The sequence below is a fragment of the Jaculus jaculus genome, chromosome 16, assembly GCF_020740685.1.
Source record: "Jaculus jaculus isolate mJacJac1 chromosome 16, mJacJac1.mat.Y.cur, whole genome shotgun sequence".
Classification (NCBI taxonomy): Eukaryota; Metazoa; Chordata; class Mammalia; order Rodentia; family Dipodidae; genus Jaculus; species Jaculus jaculus.
This window is the reverse complement of record NC_059117.1, coordinates 45,831,241-45,855,106: the sequence shown is the minus strand read 5'-3', so window position 1 is coordinate 45,855,106 and position 23,866 is coordinate 45,831,241. Positions and strand designations below refer to the sequence as shown.

General features: G+C 40.0%; 1 protein-coding gene across 4 annotated transcripts in view; it reads right to left on the bottom strand.

The window, feature by feature from the left end:
* The window catches only part of Avl9 (AVL9 cell migration associated), a 119,939-nt gene that overhangs the window by 11,911 nt on the left and 84,162 nt on the right, over window positions 1-23,866 (bottom strand). For 3 of the 4 annotated variants that reach the window (XM_004652754.2, XM_045135832.1, XM_045135833.1), the window contains 5 exons: window positions 23,201-23,724; window positions 14,707-14,841; window positions 12,207-12,426; window positions 6,457-6,574; window positions 471-524 (listed from right to left, as the gene is read on the bottom strand). In XM_004652754.2, the coding sequence (XP_004652811.1) occupies window positions 471-524; window positions 6,457-6,574; window positions 12,207-12,426; window positions 14,707-14,841; window positions 23,201-23,724 (1,051 nt within the window). The remainder of the gene's footprint in view (window positions 1-470; window positions 525-6,456; window positions 6,575-12,206; window positions 12,427-14,706; window positions 14,842-23,200; window positions 23,725-23,866) is intronic. The other variant, XM_045135831.1, reaches the window with a different exon arrangement.

Below are 23,866 nucleotides of genomic sequence, written 5' to 3'. Positions count from 1 at the left end.
GGCTGAGAAGCGATAACAGAAATATTAAATATAATTTTTAAAAACCTCACACATGCATGAGTATGTGCATGCTAACATTCTAGCTACTCTATAGCCATCCTAAATTAGTATTGAGAAAATTTAAAAGCTAAATTATTTGCTATGAATAAATAAACTTAAAAATGTACTAAGAAAACATACAGATATGCTAAAAAGAGGTGAGGAAATGAAGATGCATGGTTAAATTTCCCTCACACACATGGTGTACTGAAGAGGAACGGCAGATCCTGTTGTTAGTTCACACTATTCTCCATAGGACAGAAGGATGTTCATTTTGAAACATGCACACTGTTGAACTACAGCATGTTATACATATATTTGGTTACTATTTGCAGCACACGTCTATCAAGTAGAGAAACAAAATACTCAATTAGTAGAAACACATGGCATAAATTCAGATAATTTCCCCCTTGTTTTCTTTAAGTACTCACTGTGAAAATCTTAACTTCATGTCTGACACTGAGTACTGGCCTTGAAATGGATGACTGAAAAAGAAAGTGTTTTAGACTATGAGTATTTCACCAATAAAGGTGCAAATAGTTATCATAAGACATGTTCATAAACCTCTTGGTGACACAACTATGAGGTGGCACTCTGAAACTTGATGTTGGGAAACTAGGCTTGGATCACAGTTCTCTATAAATATGAGATCTAAGATTATTCAACTGCTTTGAGATTCTTTTCCCCCCTGTAAAATGGATGCGTGTGCAAGAATGTGCACATGTATGTGTGGTGGGGATAGAGGCTTGTAGGGCTATCCTGATATTATGACTTATTTGGCCTGGGGTAGGGTACAAGCATCAGCCTAATTTAAGGTCAGGTGAGTAAGCAATTGAGGCCTTACACAGACATGGATTGTACCCTATCCTAGTCAGTTTATAAATGTGTGCTACTGGCCATGGGGCACAGTGGTTAAAGACATTCTTGCAAAGCCTGCTGGCCCAGGTTTGATTCCCCAGCAGCCACATAAAGGCAGATGCAAAAAGTGGCACAAGCATCTCACATTCCTTTGCAATGACAAGAGACTTTTGCACATGTGCACATACACACATACATGTAATTAAATAAAAATATTTTTAAAAAGAATTGTGAATGGATCAGCAAAATCCAGTTTGTTAAAAAAGTACATCAAAATACGGGTCTTTCAGATATATAAGGTGGTGCATACATCTGGAATTTGTTTGCAGTGGCTGGAAACCCTAGCACACCCAGTTTCTTTCTCTCTCTTCTTTCTAGCTGTTTCTGCTTGCAAATAAATTAAAAAAAAATAATTGCAGGTCTTAAAAATAGCACTATAGCTGGGTGTGGTACTGCACACCTTTAATCCCAGCACTTGGGAAGTTGAGGTAGGATAATCACTGTGGAGTTCAAGGCCAGCCTGAACCTACATCATGAATTCCAGGTCAGCTTAAGCTACAGTGAGACCCTACTTCAAAAAAATAAAATAAGGGCTAGAGAGATGGCTTAGCGGTTAAGCGCTTGCCTGTGAAGCCCAAGGACCCCCGTTCAAAGCTCGATTCCCCAGGACCCACTTTAGATAGATGCACAAGGGGGTGCATGTGTCTGGAGTTCGTTTGCAATGGCTGGAGGCCCTGGTGCGCCCATTCTCCTTCTCTCTATCTGCCTCTTTTTTTCTCGGTCTGTTGCTCTCAAATAAATAAAATAAAAAAATTTAAAAAATAAAGAGAAAATCTATTGTTTATCTATTCTATCTACCTATCTATCACCTATCTCTCTATCTTGCACTGTAGGTCCATGGAGATGGTTTAGCAGTTAAGAGGCACTTGCTTGCAAAGCCTGAAGGCCCAGGTTTAATTGCTTAGCACCCACATAGAAGCCAGACACAAGAAGTAGAGCAAGTACCTATAGGTTCTTTGCAGTGACAAGAGACCCTGGTACCCACCCTGTCCACAAGTCCATATGCAAATAAATAAGAATATATTTTATTTTATTTTGAAGCAGAGTCCAACTCTAGCTCATGCTAATCTGCAACTTAGTAGTTCCAGGCTGAACTCAGAGCAATCCTCCTACTTCAGCCTCCCAAGTGCTGGCAATACAAGCATGCACCACCACATCCAACCTAAGACTGTGTGTATGTGTGTATGTGTGTATGTGCTTCTGTGGGTCCTGGAGGGTCGAATCAGGATCCTTTGGCTTTGCAGGCAAATGCCTTTACTATTAAGCCATTTCTCCAGCCCTTCCCATGTTTCTTGATGGCATACATGAACTTCCTTGATTTTTTTTTTTTTTTTTTTTTTTTTTTGCTTTTTTGAGGTAGGGTCTTGCTCTAGCCCAGGTTGACCTGGACTACACTATGTATTCTCAGGGTAGCTTTTGAACTCATGGCAACCCTCCTACCTCTGCCTCCCAAGTGAAGGGATTAAAGGTATGCACCACTATGCATACCTCCCCTCACCCCAGTAATTTTTGAGTTAGAACTCAGAAAAATAGGCAAGTCAACCAACCACCCTACCACTCTGAACAAGTCAGCCAGATCTCACATGATCTCAAAAACCAAATCTGATGCCAGGCATGGTGGAGCACACCTTTAATCTCAGCACTCAGGAGGCAGAGGTAAGAGGATCTGATGTGAGTTCAGAGGCCAGGATGGGACTACAGAGTTACAGGACAGCCTAGGCTAGAGTGAGACCCTACCTCAGCCCCCTTTCCCCCACCAAAAAAATCAGAAGCTAAGCAGGTTCGGGCCAAAAAAAAAAAAAAAAGTGTAGAAGCATCTCTTCTCTGGACCACAGACAACATGATGACGGCATTAAGACAGATTTCCTCTGTCATCCCATCCCCATCTCCTCTGGACCACAGACAACATGATGATGGCATTAAGACAGATTTCCTCTGTCATCCCATCCCCATCTCCTCTGGACCACAGAAAACATGATGACGGCATTAAGACAGATTTCTTTTGCCATCCCATCTCCACCCTATTCACAAACAAACAGAGCTATTTAAATGCCCATAGTCCTTTTTGTTTTCGTGGTAGGGTTTTGTTTTAGTCAAGGCTGACCCAGAACTCCTTAGCTCCAGGCTGGCTTTGAACTCAAGGTGATCCTTAAGACTGGATTTTAAAAGGCACTATAATTTTGTAAGAAAATATATTATTATTACTTCCTTATTTCTATTACATGAAAGAAAAAAATAATATTAAAATGAACAAACAAATACACAATTTAGTAACAGTTAACATTATAAAATAGAAGGTTAACAAATTAAAACATTTTTATCTCAAACTTGGCATCTTTCTGTCAAATTCTACAAAGAAATTACTAGTGAAATTCACAAATGCTTAGAAGATACTACATGTTTTTCAAATGACAACAAATTGCTTTGGGCTAAAGTAAACTTATGGTACAACCTTCCCTTTTAATGGATTCTGATCACAGGAATGAAAACTCTAACAAATCATATAATCATGCTGGAGTTGTATTAGTGGTACAGCACTTACCTTGCATGATTAAGACCCTGGGTTCAATCCTTAGCACTGAAATTCACAAAAGCCAAGCAAAGCCAAACAAATATAATTCTGTTTCTGTAAACACTATATGAGATGAAATGTACCTGCTGCTTGGTACATGAGAGGTGCATTTAGGAGTTGAAGAGCTTCATAGATTTCACTTTTATTTTAATTTCTTTTTTCAAGATAGAGTTTCACTCTAGCCCAGGCTGACTTAGAACTCACTCTGTAGTCTCAGGCTGGCCTTGAACTAACAGGGATCCTCTTACCTCAGCCTCCCCAGTACTGGGATTAAAGACATGCATCACCATACCTAGCAATCTCAAAAATTTTTAGTTTGTAATATTTGTAAAATAGTTTTAAAAACTTTTAAAAATGTATTTACTTGAGACAGAAAGACAGGCAGGCAGGCAGACAGACAGACAGACAGACAGACACACACACACATACACACACACACAGAGAGAGAGAGAGAGAGAGAGAGAGAGAGAGAGAGAGAGAGAGAGAGAGAGAGACAGACAGACAGGCAGATAGACAGACAGAGATAAAGGACATACTAGGGCCTCCAGCTCCTGCAAACGAACTCCAGATGCATGTGCCACCTGTGCATCTGGTTTACATGAGTCCTGGGGGAATCAGCCTGGGTTCTGTGCTTTGCAGGCAGGTGCCTTAACTACTAAGCCCTTCCTCTAACCTTGTAATATTTTAAAATTATACCTCTGATAACTATGGAAGACTATCATTCCCCCTCCTCTTTTTTCTTTATTACAAATAAGGTATTGCCATATAGTTCAGGCTGGCCTACTTGCAATTCTCTCTCTCTCTCTCTCTTTTTTTTTTTTTTTTGGTTTTTTGAGGTAGGGTCTCACTTTGGTCCAGGCTGACCTGGAATTAACTCTATAGTCTCAGGGTGGCCTTGAACTCATGGAGATCCTCCTACCTCTGCTTCCCGAGTGCTGGGATTAAAGGCGTGCACCACCATGCCTGGCTATCAACTTGCAATTCTCTTGCCTTAGTCTCTTGAGTGCTGGGATTACAGGCCTGTGTCATCCAGCCTAGATGTTATTCAGCCTTGTTTTGAACCCCCTATAACCTCCATTTCTTCATTTCTTTACATATTTTTTATGTAAGCACTGTTTTACAATCCTTTAAAACCCATTCCATCTAAACTTCTTATGAACCTGCATTAAAATCTTTAAAGCTGGTTCAAGTTTAAAGGCACTGGATGCAGTGACTGGGATGACCCTGCATGCTGGACAGCTAAAACAAAGAGACAGTCTTAAGAGCATACCCTCCCTGAGTGTCCCCAGCACACCAGCTCACATTTAACCCACAGTGCTTCAGAACATAAATCTTGTAGTTAGTGAGACAGACTTCTCTGAACTTAGTTCTTTCATTTACTATTACTAAAATGCTTGTTTAAATCCCAAATGTAACACAGACTTTTGCTATAGCCAAAAATGACAACTAAATCATCCACCAAAATTAGTGTTAAACATAAGTAATTTTTCTCAAGAGACAATATAAAACTTAACAGATGAGCACTCCAAAATGGGTCTGAGCCACATCACCCACAGAGATGCTTCCAAGTTGCTATGGCTTAAGGCTCTGTGTCAGTCACTTGGGTCACAGCCCACTAAGAACAGCAACCCCCCAGCCCCAGCCCCAAAATAACATGGGGGTCAAAACAAAATTGACTTGATTTTGTTCCTTCCTTCCTTCCTTTCTCTCTCTCTCTCTCTCTCTTTCTTTCTTTCTTTTTCCTTCCTTTTTTCTTTTTGGTTTTTATTTTTTTTTTATTTTTTTTTCTTTTTGGTTTTTAGAGGGAGGGTCTCACTCTAGTCCAGACAGACCTGGAATTCGAGGGTGGTCTTGAACTTGTGGTGATCCTCCTATCTCTGCTTCCCAAGTGCTGGAATTACAGGCATGCGCCACCAGGCCCAGCTTGATTCATTTCTTACCAAGAGGAAAACCTTAAAATAATGACTCCTGGGGAGTGGGGGACATTTTCTATAGCACTGTAGCCACTGGCAGATTGCATGAGTTCTGTTGAATAATCCCCCTGCACAAGTTCGCAAGGCAACCCTAACTGAACTCAGTGGAGGGCATATGTGTGCACACACCCACACACCAATACAGAAGTAGAGAGGGACTACTTGGGAAGAAGGGCTCGGGGGGAGGGGGACAAGAGAAGGTAATAAGGACCCACCCTGAGACTACCAAGTTAGTTCCAGGTCAGCCTGGGCTAGAGTGAGACCCTACCTCAAAAAAACAACATAAACAAATAAACAAGAAGCCGTCAGTAAAAAAAAAAAAAAAAAAAGAGAAAAAAATAAATGAAAACTTTCTTTTTATTCCTCTTCTTCCCCCTCCCTTTTCTTTCTCCTTCTTTCCTCCTCCAGTTCTCTTCCTATAGTAGAGGTAGGAACAAACTCAGGGCCTCAGATATGCTAGCCAAGGACTCCACTCTTAGCTATATAACTCCAGCCCAGCTTCTATCGTTTGATCATTCTGTTAATTGTTAAAGTTTAAGTTCAGGGAAAGGGAGAGAAGAATCATCATGCATGAGAATTTTCATGTCTCAGGTGCTTCCTCTTTGAACCATACTGATAGCTAAAAAAATGTTAGTGCTTCCTTTCAATCACACCTTGTAATCTGGGGTTGTAGCACAATGGCAGAGCACTTACCTACCATGCACAAGGCCCTGGGTTTGGTCTCTAATGCTGCGAACAAAAGAAAAAAAAAAAAACACCAACAACAATAACAATTTTATGTGAGGATTTGAATATAGTTTGAAAGGAATTTTTACATAGCCCACATACAGTAAGTAGTCTTTGATATCTTCATGGAGTGTTCTTAATATACCCAGTATCAAAGTTAAAAAAAATTATGTTGGGCATACTTAGTATAAGCAACCATGTCATATTTTATCAATCTGATGTGCTTACTTTGGATTTATCTCTGTGAGTGCGGGGTGTCTGTTGCTGTTCCATATCCTATAGTTGTGAGTGTTCTTCCAGGCTGTAACAAAAGTTGTCCCATAGTCTGATAATATCTTTTCATTCTCTGTCAAGTAAATATATGAAAGAAATTGAGCTGAATTACAGCCATTCAGAGATGAAGATTAATAACCATAAAAGGTAAAAGAAAAGCTTTATTTCTTCCACCCTTCCACTTTCTTTTTTGGGAGACAGCCTACCAGATGTCAGGAAACTTGGGTCTAGTTCTAGAAATCCTGTTAAGAAGCTATGTGGCCTTTGGTAAACACTTAGTCACTCAGAACTTCATTTTTCTAACTGGAAAATAAGAGGATTGAGCCAGATATTTTCTAAGGTTCCTTACAACTTCAAAAAGTTTCAATATTCTCCTTATTGTTCTAAGGATAACATTACTTACTAAACAAAAACTGGACTTGAGCCGGGTGTGGTGGTGCATGCCTTTAATCCCAGCACTTCCACTTGGGAGGCAGAGGTAGGAAGATGCCATGAGTTTGAGGCCACTACGTAGCGAATTCCAGGTCAGCATGAGCTGCAGTGAAACCCTACTTTGAACTCCCCTTCCCCCCAAAAAACAATTGGATTTGGGAGGGGTATACTTAATAGATTGGTATTGTATTTATGTAAGTAGAATGATTGAGATGGGCAGATAATATGATGGAGAATGGACTTTCAAAGGGGAAAGTGTGGGGGGGGGGGAGGGAAGAGGGTATTACCATGGGATTTTTTTATAATCATGGAAAATGTTAATAAAAATTGTGAAAAGATCAAAATAAATAAATAAAATATTTCTAAAAAAAGCAATTGGATTTGATAATGAAGAGATATACTGATTTAAGCATATGGAAAAGTCAGTTAGAATATCTGTTCACAAATGTCATTTTTTTCTAAAAACCAAAAAAGATGAAGAATGAATATGGTGGTCTTTTAGCCATGTTTTCTCTTGTTGCACTGTGTCAAAGTGTTTGATACCTCATTATTGAGTTTCTAAGCATTTCATTGTCAAAAATACTTAAAACCAGGCTGGAGGGATGGCTTAGTGGTTAAGGTGTTTGCCTGCAAAGCCAAATGACCCAGGTTCAATTCCCCAGGACCCACGTTAGCCAGATGTACAAGGGGGTGCATGCGTCTGAAGTTCGTCTGCAGTGGCTGGAGGCCCTGGCGCAGCCATTCTTTCTCCCTCTTTCTCTGTCAAATAAATAAATATCTTAAAAAATACTTAAAACAGCCGGGCGTGGTGGCGCACGCCTTTAATCCCAGCACTCGGGAGGCAGAGGTAGAAGGATCGCCATGAGTTCAAGGCCACCCTGAGACTACAGAGTTAATTCCAGGTCAGCCTGGACCAGAGTGAGACCCTACCTTGAAAAACCAAAAAAAAAAAACAAAAAAAAACTTAAAACCATACTGGAGACCTTCTTTATTTTAGTTTTATGATAAAACTTTGATGCAGTCAGAGCACTTTTACTTAAGAAGCAAACAGGTCTGGAAGACTGATTCAAATGATTGCTGCTCCAAATGCATCACATTTGTTTGCTTCTGTGTTCGCTGTTTTCAGGCCGCAAACTCCTGTGATCCTCCTACCTTAGCCTCTAAGTAAATGGGATTCCAGGCATATGCCCCCTGACCCAGCCATGCTGCTTGATGTGAAAGTAAAATTCAAGTTCATTTTGTTACTGGGAAAGGAGAGTAGGAGAGAGTTTCACATGTAGCATAATGATATGCTTCTACAACTGTGTTCCTCAAGCAGCTTAGTGGGCCATATTTTCTCCCCTCACTTGTTTAGAGCATGGGTTTGAGCCAGACTGCTTGGGTTTAAATTGTAGTTCAGCCTTTTAGCCAGATGGATGAACAAGTTATCTTTTGTAAAATAGGTATGTCTAGTATTGTTACAAGAATAAAATGAATTACTATATATACCAAGGGTTAGGAACAGGACTTTGTACATATTAAATGTTTTAAGAAACTTATTATTGGGTTGGAGAGATGGCTTAGTGGTTAAGACACTTACCTGCAAAGCCTATGGACCCAGGTTTGACTCCCCAGTACCTATGCAAGCCAGATGCACAAGGTGGCAAATGAATCTGGAGTTCATTTACAGTGCTGGAGGCCCTGGCATGCCCATTCTTTCTCTGTCTTTCCTTCTTCCTTTCCCTCTCCCTCCCCTCCCCTCCCCTCCTCTCCTTTCCTTCCTTTCTTTTTTTCCCCCCAAGGTAGGGTTTAATTTTAGCTCAAGCTGACTTGGAATTCACTATGTAGTCTCAGGGTGGCCTCAAACTCACAAAATCCTCCTACCTCTGCCTCCTGGGTGCTAGGATTAAAGGTGTGTGCCACCACTGTCCAGCTGGAGCTTCCTTTCTAGATTAACCAGTGAATTTGGGCTATGAGAGTTACTTTGATGTTTTAGCTGCTATATTTATACAGGTTGCGGACATTAAAAAATACCCCACTAACAAAGGACTAGGGAGATAGTTCAGTGGGAAAGGTGCTTGTCATACAAGCATGAGGACCTGAGTTTAGATCCCCAGCACCTATGTAAAATGCTGGTGGAGTATGCCTATAATCTAAGCACCTAGGAGGTAAAAACAGGCAGATCAGGGCTTCATACACATGTTGTGTAGCCAAACCGGTGAACTCTTGGGTCCAGTGAGAGGCCTTGTCTCAAAAAACAATGTGGAAAGCAACTAAGGAAGACACAGTGTCAGTCTCTGACCTCTAAATATGTGCATACATGTGCAAACATATATATAAATGCATGTATCTCTTTCTCTCTCTCTCTCACATTCCACTAACAAATGAAATCTTGTTTTCCTTAACAAATAAAGAACATGCCTGAGACTTTAATTTAAAATGCCGCATATACTATGGCAAGAACTAATCAGGGAATTGGGCATGGCAGTAGTAATTTAAAAAACTCTATTGACACAACAGTTAATTTAATGCCACAGTGGACCTGTACATTTATAGAGTACTGACAGTACATTTTATATTGCATGTGTTTCACTACTATTTAAAATTTTTTTTGTTTTATTTTTATTTATTTATTTAAGAGTGACAGAGAGAGAAAGAGGCAGAGAGACAGAATGGGTGTGCCAGGGCCTCCAGACACTGCAAACGAACTCCAGACACATGCATCCCCTTGTGTATCTAGCTAACCTGGGACCTGGGGAATTGAGCCTTGAACGGGGGTCCTTAGGCTTCACAGGCAAGCGCTTAACCACTAAGCCATCTCTCCAGCCTACCACTAGTTTTTTTTTTTTTTTTTTAGAGACCTCAGCCACTGCAATCGAACTCCAGATGCTTATGCCACCTACTGGGCATGTGTGACCTTGCGCTTGCCTCACCTTTGTCTGACTTACATAGGATCTGGAGAGAGATTGAACTTGGGTACTCAGGCTTCACAGGCAAGTGCCTTAACCACTAAGCCATCTCTCCAACCCACTATTTCTTTTTTTGAGGTAGGGTCTTGCTGTAGCCCAGGCTGACCTAGAATTCACTATGTAGTCTCAGGCTAACCTTGAGCTCAGTGATTCTCCTACCTTGGCCTCCTGAGTGCTGGAATTAAAGGTGTGCACCACCATGCCTGGCACACCACTATTTCTTAAAAAGTAATGGCAATTATACCTCAAGAAGAAGAAAAAAATCCCACAAGCTGACCAACAATTATACTGAATCCATGCCAAATTTCCAAGGTGGAAAAGTTTACTGAGAAGCACTACTTTTAAAATTTATTTATTTATTTAGATAGATACAGAGAGACACGAAGACAGAGAAAGAGAGAAAATGGACATACTAAAGCCACTTGCCACTGCAAAGGAACTCCTGATGCACATGCCACTTTGTGCGTCTGGATTTACGTCAGTCCTGGGGAACAGAACCCAGGTCAGCATGCTTTGCAAGGAAATGCCTTTAACCACTGAGATATCTCCCCAGAACTCTACTTTTATTTTTCAGAAATTCTTTCTTTTCTTCCTTTTTTTTGTTGTTGTTCATTTTTATTTATTTATTTGAGAGTGACAGAGAGAGAAAGAGGCAGAGAGAGAGAGAATGGGGCACGCCAGGGCTTCCAGCCACTGCAAACGAACTCCAGATGTATGCACCCCCTTGTGCATCTGGCTAACGTGGGTCCTGGAGAATCGAGCCTCGAACTGGGGTCCTTGAATTTCATAGACAAGCACTTAACTGCTAAGCCATCTCTCTAGCCCTCTTTTCTTTCTTTTTAAAAAATTATTTATTTATTTATTTATGAGACAGTGCAAGAGAGCAAGTACGTGCAAATGGGCATGCCAGGACCTCTAGCCACTGTAAAGGAACTCCAGATGCATGTGCCACCTTGTGCATTTGGCTTACATGGGTACTGGGAATCAAACCTGGGTCCTTAGGCTTCACAGGCAAGTGGCTAAACTGCCAAGCTATCTCTTCAGCTCTAGAAATTATTTTCTAAGGGGAATGAAATAGTTTTAGCACAGAAGTTATGTTTAGCTGCTTCCTTTTAACCATTTAATAGAAAAAAATTCTTAGAATGGGATAATATTCAAAGGTTTAATTATCTATGATGTGATTTTAAATGACTCCTGGGTTTGTAAGTGTGCATGTATGTTCATGTGTGTGAGCAAAGATATGTGTGTGCTGTGACATGCATATGGAGGCAGAGGACAGCCTTGGGTGTCAGTGCTTGGTTTTAACTCTGTGTGATGCTGGGTCTCTCATTGCTTGCCATTGCCTGTAAGCTTGCAGGAATTCTCCATCTCCACTTCACATCTCTCCAAAGAAGTGCTGGCATGATAGATGTGAACTACCACCTCTAGCTTTTACATGGGTTCTGGGGATCTGAACTTAGGATGTCACACTTGTACAACAAGTGCTTGACCCATGGAGCTATCTTTGCCAACCTATCCTGTTTTTATAATTATTTTTTTCTCTAAATACCTTAAATATGTGAGCAGTATTTATAAATAATTGCCAAGTACTGACATATTCTCTCATACAATTAAATACTTAGCAACCAATTAAGTGACATAAATCAGTATTGTCTTGATGTATGTTTATGGTTCTATTAGAAAGTAAGAAAAAATAGGCATGGTGGCACACACCTTTAATCCCAGCACTCGGGAGGCACAGGTAGGAGGATTGCTGTGAGTTTGAGGTCACATTGAGACTACACAGTAAATTCCAACTCAAAGCCTAGGCTAGAGCGAGACTCTACTTGAAAAAAATAACAAAAGAAAAAAAAAAGAATCATTTAGGAAACATATCTAAAGGGATCCATTTTTGTACTACCCAAAACATCATAAAACCAAAGACCAAAATATATGTAAACAAAAAGGCTTGGAAGAATATAAAGTATCCAAAATGTCGAGTGGTTATATATGTGTGAATAACAGGTAATTTTCTGTAACAAACATATATCATTTGTGAAATTCAAAACATCCACATAAATATCATGGGCTGGAGAGATGGCTTAACAGTTAAGGCACTTGCCTAGAAGCCGAAGACCCGGGTTCAATTCCCTAGGATCCATGTAAGCCAGATGTGTAAGGTGGCACATGCATTTGGAGTTCATTTGCAGTGCTTGGAGGCCCTAGCATGCCCAACCACTCTGTCTTTCTTTCTCTCAAAGTAAGTAAATAAATAAAATATTTTAAAAATAAAAAAAATTAGAACATGAAAAATTACAAGAAAAAGGTAGCTGGGTGATTTCTTACCTAACTGCAGTGTAGCAGCTAGCAGGGCATGGATGTAGACTGCAAACTGGGCTCGAATCCATTCATCACCTCCCTCCCAGCCTGTGCCATCGAGAAAGACATCGTCCCGATTCTCAGTCACATGCCTCACTAGGTAATCTGCAAATCTTAAATCTGCAGTGGTTGGGTTAAGCAGCTTCCTGAGTTCTGGATCATGGATCTGGATCAGTGCTTCTTCTACCTAGAGAGTACCCAGGTATAAGTCAGAGTTGTAGCATTTGCGCAGACATCCATGCCACGCTTAAATGAGTAACTACTGGGAAGTTGGAGCTGAAAATAAAAAAAAATATGAATAACAGCATTCTCAAAAGCTAAATCAAAGAAAGATAGTTTTTTGTTGTGTTTTTGTTTTGGTTTTCTGAGGTAGGGTCTTGCTCTAGCCCAGGCTGGTCTGCAATTCACTCTGTAGTCTCAGGGTGTCTTTTGAACTCATGGTGATACTCCTACCATTGCCTCCCGAGTGCTGGGATTAAAGACATGCACCACCACGCCCAGTGAAAGACAGTTTTTATACTGAAGTTTCCATCTTTTCTATTTAAAAATGATCTTCCCTAAAAAAAAAAATTTCTGGTTTTAGAAAATATATGTTGAATACATTATTTTGAATTGTAAAATTCATGCTGACATGTTGATTATAAATATTTAAGTAAATATAGATACATGTCCAATAACAACAAAAAAAACCCCAAAACTTTAAAGCTAGGTGTGGTGGTGCACACCTTTAATCTCAGCACTTGAGAGGCAGCAGAGGTAGGAGGATCACTGAAAGTTCATGGGCACCCTGAGACTATATAGCAAATTCTAGGTTAAACAAAATCACCTTTAATGTACCACCAAAAATGAACAAGTTAAATTATAATTCCTTCAACTTTTTTTTTTTTTGGTTTTTCGAGGTAGGGTCTCACTCTGGTCCAGGCTGACCTGGATCAACTTTTTCTTTTTGAGAATGTACATATAGAATATATATGTACCAATATTTATGTTTTTTTTTTTTTTTTTTGAGGTAGGGTCTCACTCTAGCTCAGGCTGACCTAGAATTCAGTAAGGAGTCTCAGGGTGGCCTCAAACTCACAGCGATCCTCCTACCTCTGCTTCCCGAGTTCTGGGATTAAAGGCGTGCACCACCACACCCAGCTTATATGGGTTTTTTTGAGGAAGGGTGTCTTGCCCAGGATGACCTAGAACTCACTCTGTAGTCAAAGGCTGGTCTCGAACTCATGATTCTCCTAGCCTACCTCTCAAGCACTGAGATAAAAGGCATGTGCCACCATGCCTGGCTAGAATATTTTTAATACGGTAATATTTGATACACAAACAAACATATTGAACTTAGTTTTTTTTTTTTTTCAGTGCTAGTGACTGAACCCAAGGTCTTGTGCTTACTATTAAGTACTCTACAACTGAATTGCACACTAGCTCCTACAGGTTCATATGACAATACAATAAACTACTTTAGCTACCAAATTCTAATGTCATCAATAATGTTAGAGCCATTCTGTGTTTTCCATCTAAACTCTTTTGTTTTTATATAAGAAAAATATAAATTTTTCCTTATTCAAATTCAGAATCATAATAAAAATTCTAAATCTTGGATTTGTCATTACATTTTTTTCCTCATGAAATATATACTTCATGTCAGTAACTACAAAAACTACCATGCTAAATTTCTTTTTCAAAAGAGTCCTTAATTGTAAAGTTACACAAATGTTTTTTTTTTTTTTTTCCCCATGATAGGGTCTCACTCTAGCTCAGGCTGACCTGGAATTCACTATGTAGTCTCAGGGTGGCCTCCAACTCACAGCAATCCTCCAACCTCTACCTCGTGAGTGCTGGGATTAAAGGCGTGCACCAGCATTCTAATTTTTTTATATGTTGATAAGATGTCAAATATCTACTCTGAACTTCCTTTTTAAAATCATGAGCACATTAACAGGCTACAAAGGTTTGTTTCTGTGTGTGTGCATGTGTGTGACACACGCATGCAGGCCAGGTTCCTTCTAGCTGTAACATATGCCACTCTTTGTGTCCTACTCTATGTGGGTGGCTGAGGAATTGAACCTGGACTGGCAAGCTTTGCAAGCAAGTGCTTTTAACTGCTGAGCCATCTCACCAGCCCCTGTAGGTTTAAATTAGTTGAAAAATGAACACATTTTAGTAAATTACTGAGCTCATGATAGGTCTGGGTTGTTGAGGTTGGAATCCTGGCTCATGTTTAGTATCAGGCAAATCATTTAACCTCTTATTCCTTAGCTTTAGCATATGTAAAACGTAGACAGTACCTAGCCCTATCTTGTAAGGCTCTTATGAGAATTAGATTAGTCAATAGGTATAGTATTTAGAATGTCTGGCATATACTAAGCATTATTTTCCTTATTAGTATTGTTATTATACTACTATATACATTTAGTAAAGAGATAAAGGGAACTGCAAGGCCAAGTAACACACTCAGGCATACACATACTTCCACAATGGCATCACTGAGGTGTTTCTGTTGTCGAAAAAGGATGTTAGTAGCTCCAGCAACAAATCCCCGAACGGTGACATCAGAGAGTAGATGATGCTGCTGCAATGCCATGTAAGGCAAACACAGATATCCCTATGGGTTACAAGAGTGACAGAAAGTATCAGAAAAGTAGACAATAACTGTTTTTCTTTTCAAGCTAACAGCAAGAGAGCAACCGTAAAAGAAATGTCCATTCTTCTTTACCCGGCAGCTATTCTTTGGCTCACTGAAATACTACACAGGGAGCATCTCCGATGTTTGCAGTAAGTCCAGTTTCTGATTAGCTCATTTTGTCCAAAGTGGTCAAATTTCAGCAAAGAGGTTTACTAAGGGCTTCTATATATAGAAACCAATGAGTTTACTTCTTTTGTTTTGTGGTTGTGTATGTGTAATGTGCTATTTTGGTGGCGTGTGTGTGTGGTGTATGCACATGCATGTGCCCTGCAGCATTCCATATACTTGCCTGTGGTAGCCAGAGCAGAACATTGGATACATAGCTCCATTGCTCTTCTGCCTGTTCTTATTTGAGCTGGAATCTCTCTCTGCTCTCCTATAGCACTGGGGCCACAGTTGTGTGTGGTCATGCTAAGCTATTTATGTGGGTCCATGGGCTCAACAGTGTTCTTTCAGGCCTCCGCAGGCCCTCATACTTGGTACAGAAGTGATGTTCACCACTGAATCATCCCTTCAGCCTAAGTTTGACTTTTTTATTTAGGAATTAAATTATTACATTCATGAAAATTCTGCTATTTGAACTGGGTCTGGTGGCTCATGACTTTAATCCCAGTACTCAGGAAGCGGAGGTAGGAAGATTGTCACGTTTTCCAGGCCAGCCTGAGCTACAGAGTGAGTGTTCTGGGTCAGCCCGATCTAGACTCAGACCTAGCTTATAAAGAAAAGAAACAACCAAAAACTTGTATGCCGTTTAGTAGAAAGCACTTAAAGATTTTAAAACATGCAGCTGCACATAACCACCAAATTGTGATTATGAGAATAGTAAAGCACCATGTTGTTTTACTGTCCTGTTGTTATAAACCGTGCAAAAAATGATTAAGATTTTTCTATGTAAATGGCATTGGTAGTATTTGTGCTTAATTTCCATTTGAATTAATATGAAATAGCACTGCTTTGAACATGATAACTGAATTGCTAAACCTTGGCAGCCATTTGACTATGCATAAACCAACCAATCAATTCACTCCACCCCAAGAGCAACTTCAGCATGCTTCCCGAAGCGTTAAAGACTTGAACACTGGTAATGATTTGTGAATGAAGCCAAAGCACACTTGCTTACTCTCTGAATTTGTTTGCACCTTCAAGTCATACACAAATCATGACACGTGTTAAAAACCTATTTTTTGTTTTTTGGTTTTTCAAGGTAGGGTCTCACTCTAGCTCAGGCTGACCTGGTATTCACTGTATAGTCTCAGGGTGGCCTTGAACTCTCAGTGATCCTCCTACCTCTGCCTTCTGAGTGCTGGTATTAAAGGCGTGCCATGCCCAGCCTCCTATTCTGATTCTTTTAGCAAAATTTCATACCCTCCTGTCAGATAATATGTAGCCTAGACTACTGAGCAAAGACCCTGTCTCAAATACAAACCCCAAAACAAAACAAGCCAAAAACAATACTCTTTTGCCCAAATATCTAGCTAAATTTATCCTACTGACATGTCTTTTCATGTGAAAAAAATACGCGCACACACATACACACACACACATTCCAGGTCAGCATGGCCTAGAGTGAGAACCTTTCTCAAAAAACAAGTTTTAATGAGCTTGGCAAGAGGGGCGGGGAGTGGTGAGTGTTGCTGAGGGGTAGAATGAATGCTTGCAATTTACATGACCTTAGGTTCCTTATTTTTCAAGGTAGGGTCTCTTGCTCTAGCCCAGGCTGACATAGGATTCACTATGTAGTCTCAGGCTGGCCTCAAACTCACAGCAATCCTCCTAAACTTTGTCTCCCAAGTGTTGGGATTAAACGCTTGTGTAATCACTCTCAGCATGTGTGATATATTTTTGAAAAGTTATTTATTTTTAGGTTAGGAATACTAACCATTCATGAATATTGGACTACATAAATGTTTAGTCTTATCATGGGATATACAAAAGTGATGAAGTTCATCTCCCAGGAATATTACATGAAAGAGAGTAAGGAACAGAAATATATGTACAATCTACTACTATTGTGTCAAAACAGGACGGGAAAATCTACTCATTTTTCTTTTAACATTTGTTTTTTTTAAATATCACTTACCAACAGGAGAATCTGACTTGTGTCTTTCTCTTTTTTAAAATTTGTTTGAGACAGAGGAGGGCGGGGGGCAGAGAGAGAGAGAGTGAGAATGGGTGTGCCATGGCCTTCAGCCACTGCAAACTAACTCCAGACACATGTGCCACCTTGTGCATCTGGCTTACATGGGTCCTGGGGAATTGAATATGGGTCCTTTGCCTTTGCATGCAAGCTCTTTAACTGCTAAGACATCTCTCTGGCCCTGGAATTTTTAATATTGAACTATGTACACATATTATTACATTATTTATTTGAGTGCATGTATGCCTGAATGTGTGTGTGTATAATGGCAAGGTTTCTTACCACTGCAAATGAATACCTGTTCAGATTTATGTAGATGGCTGGAAAATTGAACCTAGGCTGGCAAGCAAATGCCTTTAACTACAGAGTCAGTCAGTCAGTCAGTCAGTCAGTCAGTCAATCAGTCTATCTATCTGTCTGTCTGTTATCCATCTATCTATCTATCTATCTATCTATCTATCTATCTATCTATCTATCTATCTATCTATCTGACTATCGTATATCCATCCACTCATCCATCCTCTGCCAATCTCCCCTGCCCTACACAGTTTTTTTTTTTAATTTAAAATAATTTTAGTCAGGAGTGGTGGCACATGCCTTTAATCCCAGCACTCAGGAGGCAAAGGATCACCATGAGCTCGAGGCCACTCTGAGATAACATAGTGAATTCCAAGTCAGCTTGAGCTAGAGTGAGACCCTACCTCAAAAAACAAAACAAGGGGGCTGGAGAGATGGCTTACAGTTACGCACTTGCCTGTGGAGCCTAAGGAGCCTGGTACGAGGCTCGACTCCCCAGGACCCATGTAGCCAGATGCACAAGGTGGCACGAGCATCCAGAGTTCCTTTGCAGTGGCTGGAGTCAGTGGCACACCCCTTCTCTCTCTCTCTCTCTCTCTCTCTGTCACTCTCAAATAAATAAATAAAAAACAAAAAACAAAACAAAACAAAAATCATTTTTAATACTGTGCTGTCATCTGGCTAAATGCATGTTATGCTCACCAAACTGCCTTGTAAGCACTTTTCTTAATGTTCATGCCTATATATTAATGCTACTCTCACTTTTGGTTAGAGAAGCTTTTCGTTTCAGATGACAACGACCACTAGGATGACTCAAAGGGCACCACAGTGCTGAGAAGAAGTGGTAGAGGAGTGTTCAGCACTGAGACATCTCTATCACACCTTCCAAGGCTCAAGGACCACTGTGTAACACGTGGCAGAAAGAATGTAAGAGCCAAAAGAATGGTAGGATTGCTTACAATGCAATCTTCCAGACACAAAATGACCTGGATATCTATGACCTCACAGTGCCTTGTACTACCTACACAAAAAAGGAGAAAAAGATGTCATCAAAATAAAAGAGAGACTAAATGAGAGGAGGAAGTGATATCATGGATGGTGGATATGTGAAGGGGAAGGTGGGGGAGGGGAGAGAATTATCATGGTTTATTGTCTATAAAATATATAAGTGTATATGAAATAATGTATATAAAATAAAATGTCAAAAATTGACACTTTTTTATATGTATGCAATGCATTCTGATCCCATTTTCCCTCAATTACCCTTTCATCTCCCTCCTCTCCCACTAAAACACTTCTTTTTCCCATTTTACTCCTATCCTACTTAATAGTATTACACTATTTATAAACTTGTTCAAAATAGTAGTTTAAAACAGCTTTTAAAAAATATTTGTGAGAGCCGGGTACGGTGGCACATGCCTTTAATCCCAGAGTTTGGGAGGCAGAGGTAGGAGGATTGCCACAAGTTTAAGGCCACCCTGAGACTACATAGTGAATTCCAGGACAGCCTGAGCTAGAGTGAAACCCTGCCTCAAAAAACCAAAACAACAACAACAACAACACACACATCTGTGAGGTGGGGGAGGGAGAAATGAGAGAGAAAGAGAATATAAGTGTACCAGGGCCTATTGTTACTGTTATTAACTCCAGAAGCATGTACCACTTTGTGCATTGGCTTTATGTGCATACTGGGGAATCGAACTCGGGCTGGCAAGCTTTGCAAACAAGGGCTTTTATCCATTGGAATATCTCCCTAGGCCCCCAAAATCGCTTTTTTGTTGTTGTTTTTCAAGGTAGTGTCTTACTACCTTCCAGGCTAACCTGGAATTCACTATGTAGTATTAGGATGGCCTTGAACTCAAAATGTTTCTCCTACTTCTGCCTCCCAAATGCTGGGATTAATGATGTGTGCCACCATGCCCAGGTGAAATAGCTTTCAAAATACTTACTTCCAAGGACAGAGTGAGAGAAAGAAGGAGAGGGAGAATGGGATCACCAGGACTTCTAATACTGCAAATAAACTCCAGATGCTTTCACCACTTTGTACATCTGGCTTTACATGGATAATGGGGGATAGAATCTGGGTTGTTAGGTTTTATAGGCAAGTGCCTTAACCACCAAGCCATTTTCCCAGTTCCCAAATAGCTTTGAAACTGTGTCATTACTATTTAGATGTTCAACTTTCCTGAAATCTTTGGAAGGTACTGGACTGTGTAGCATCAAGAACACAGACCCTTTCCCACAATGCAGCTTCCACACCTCAGCTTCTATATCTGAAGCCATAACATATAAAATAAAATGAAATGAAATAAAATAAAAAAAGAAATACAGGGCTGATGAGATGGCTTGGCAATTAAAGGCACTTGCTTAAAAAAAAATTTAGGTGTGGTGACACATACCTTTAATCCCAGCACTCAGAAGGCAGAGGTAGGAGGATCATTGTGAGTTTGAGGCCAGCCTGGGAATATATAGAGTGAATTCCAACTCAGCCTGGGTTAGAGTGAACCCTACCTTGAAAAATTAAAAACAACAACAACAAAAAAACCCAAACAAATCCAGGACCATTATTTTGTGTGATTATATATACTGATGAAAGCAAACACAAAACCAACACTAGGATAAAGAGAACTGACAATTAGAAAAGATGTCTAGAATGCACAAAGAAGTTCTATCAATTAGGGACCACACAGAGAATCCAGAAGTCTGAATCAATGCTATGAAAAGTAAAACAAATGCCATCAAGCATCTGAAAAGACGTTCAACCTAACTAGGGATTACTGAAAAAATATAAGAACTATAATATATCATCAGGTTGACTAAAAATTTATGAATGTGGAATAATGGAGCTATGCTGCTTGTGGGAAAAGGAATTGTTACTATCATTGTAGAAAATTGTTTGGAATTATCTAGTAAAGTTGAAGATACTAATTTCCTATGATGAAGTATTCTGTCCAAGGATGTATTGAATCCTAAAAGTACTTTGGCATTTGTTTCCTGAATAAGAATTTCATAGCAGTATTATTTCTAGTAGCCAGAAACTAGAAACAACATAGATGTCTACCTACCATACAGTTGATGAACCTCCGAGTAACTAACTGTACACTGAAAAGCTACTTAGAATTAATAGTATGCAGAATCATTCATAAATGAAAACATAAAGAATTGTAGTTCCACATAAACAAAATTAAGTTATCTGCAAGTTCCTTAAATGACAATTTTTAGGTTTTTAAATTAATTCTTTATTTATTTGCAAGGAGAGAGAGAGAGAAAGAGAGAGTGAGAGAGAAAGAATAAGGTCACCAGAGCCTCTTGCTACAAATGAATTCCAGAAGCATGTGCCACTTTATGCATTTGGCTTTAAGTGGGTACTGGGGATTTGAATCTGGCTCATCAGGCTTTCCAAGCAAGTGTCTCTAACTACTGAGTCATCTCTCCAGCCTAAAGAGTGGAAATTTACAAGCAAATAAATTCAATAAAACTTAGAAGCAATAATTGAATGAATTCAATAGACATGGTAGATGATTTTCAACTATATAAACTTTTAACTCATGTATAAACTTAAGGCTTTACTAAAACTAACAGACAAACTGAAGCTTAAGGGAATTCTGAGATCTCTTGGTGGAGGTGATTGTGCATTAAAAAAAACCAGATATATAATTTAAAAAATCTAAGTGGTTGATCTTTTAAAAAATATTTAAAAGTGGGCTGAAGAGATGGCTTAATGGTTAAGGCACTTTCCTGTGAAGTCTAAGGATCCAAGTTCTACTTTCCCAGCACTCAGGTAAGCACAAAGTCACACATGCACACAAGGTAGTACAGATATCTGGAGTTCGACTGCAGTGGTTAGAGGTCCTGGCAGGCCAATTTTCAATCACTCTCTCATAAAAATAAAAACAGCCAAATGTGGCAGTGCATACCTTTAATCCCAACACTTGGGAGGCAGAGGCAGGAATATTGACATGAGTTCAAGGCCACCCTCGGACTACATAGTGAATTTCAGGTCAGCCTGGGCTATAGCAAGATCCTACCTTGAAAACCCCAAAATAAATAAACAAACAAAGTAAATTAAGTTAGAAAGTATTAGGTGTGGTGGTGCATGTCTTTAATCCCAGCACTCAGGAGGTTAAGGTAGAAGGATCACTGTGAGTTCAAGGCTGGCCTGAGATTGCAGAATGAATTCCAAGAGAGCCTGGGCTAGAGCAAGCCTTGAGAACCAAAGAATTAAAAAATTAATTAATTAATTAAAAAGTTCAACAGAACTTAAAAAATACTCTCTCTAACCTTTAAACAGTCAAATACTTAAAAAATTATATTTATTCAGTAATAGAAAATGAAGTAACTTTTTTTTTTTTTTTCCCTGAGGCAGGATCTTGCTATATATTGCAGGCTGGTCTCAAACTCAGGATTCTCTTGCCTTAGCTCCCCAAGAAACTTTTGTATCTTTTGTGTACTTATTAAACCAGCTCTCAGGAAAAGGTTAAACACATTTAAGGATACTAGTATCTTTTTTTAAAAATTTTGTTTTTATTTTTATTTATTTATTTGAAAGTGACAGAGAGAGAAAGAGGGAGGGAGGGAGAGAGAGAGAGAGAGAATAAGAATGGGCGCGCCAGGGCTTCCAGCCACTGCAAACGAACTCCAGACATGTGCGCCCCCTTGTGCATCTGGCTAACGTGGGTCCTGGGGAATCCAGCCTTGAACCGGGATCCTTAGGCTTCATAGGCAAGCGCTTAACCGCTAAGCCATCTCTCCAGCCCAATACTAGTATCTTTAACACTTCAACAGTAAGCCTAGATTGTAAAACTGACATGAAAGGCATCATCCTCATGCAAGTTCAAGTATCCAGAGCATGAATCATGCCCATAGTGCAAACACATGGAAGGCTAAGTAAGGCAGAAAAATCTTAAGTTCAAGGTCAGCCCAGGCTACATAACAATGCCCTGCCTTACTCTCCTCTCCAATCCCAACCTAACTCAACCACATATCAAGATTGGAAAGATGAAGATTGGTCGACTCTACTTTTTTTTCTGTTGAGGCATTGCATTTTACATCATGGATGGTTAACAGTTTATGGGGGGCCAGAGATGGATTTGATTCAGGTGTCCCCCATAAACTTAGGTGTTCTGGAGGTTAGGTTCCCCAGCTGATGGCAATTTGAAATTGAAGCCTCCTGGAGGTGTTATATTGTTGGGGGCTGGCTTATTGGTGTCATAGCCAGTTTCCCCATACCAGTGTTTGGCACACTCTCCTGTTGCTATGGGCCACTTCATGTGGACCAGCGGGTGGTGGGACCTCAATATCTATTAAGTTTCAAAATTATTTCCATTTAACTTTCTGAGTTAAGCCAGGAATAGTGGTACATGCCTTTAATCCCAGCTCTCAGGAGACAGAGGTAGGAGGACTGTTGTTAGTTCAAGGCCACCCTGAGACTACACAGTGAATTCCAGGTTAGCCTAAGCTAGAGTGAGACCTTATCTCAAAAAAACAAAAACAAACAAACAAACAAAAAGAATAAAACAACACCCTGGCTGGAGAGATGGCTTAGAGGTTAAGGCATTTGTCTACAAAGCCAAAGGATCCTGATTCTATATTCTCCAGGACCTACATAAGCCAGATGCACAAGGGGGTGCATGCATCTGGAGTTTGCAGTGGCTGGAGTCCCTGGGTATGCCCATTCTCTCTCTCTCTCTCTCAAATAAATGAATAAATATTTAAAAAAATACCCTCTGAGTTTATACATTTAGTATGTAACAGTTTCTAAGGATAATTTTTCAGACCCACAAATGTGTTAAACCCTGTAAATTATAATCCTCATGTCCTCCATAAAAGGATGCTGCATTTTACCTTTGTGAAGATGGCCAAAGGCATACCATACTGGTCTTCTTCCAGACCAGAAATGAGTCCTGGGATCAGGACTGCCGGCCCAGTGTTAGCCTGGGGCTGGACAGTGATTGGAGGCACAGAGTCTTTTGGAAGTAAGTCTGCCTCCTCGGACTCCAACTGTTCCTTTTCTTTTAAGTTGGAGTCCTCCAGAACACTAGGATCCAAGGTCTCCCAGTCACTTTCTGAAGACTCTGGAGATGGACGAGATGGTGGTTTCAAATACTGGTTAGTTTCACTAAGTTCCTGCCCTTTGCTGTCTTCTTCTACTTGGAACAAAGGCTTCTTGGTCTTGACGGCAGCATCTCCCCCATGATTTCCTGCTGTGCCTTTTGTGGCAGTTCCCAAGTTTATATGTGAAATGTCAACAGCTGACCCAGAAACAAAGTCATGTTCAAGGGCATTACTTTCCTGAAGCCCAGTATCTTCAGACATACTCTTTCGGGGTCTGTACTGAGAACAGTCACTGAGACCATGTTCAAGCATGCCTGAAATACACAACATTGGAGAACAGCTTGTCTTATAATAATATGGAATAAGAGCCATATATTCAGTTTTCTACAGCAAAACTTTGCTGCTAATTGTTTTAAGCCATGCTTCAAAACATTTTAATAGGGCTGGAGAGATGGC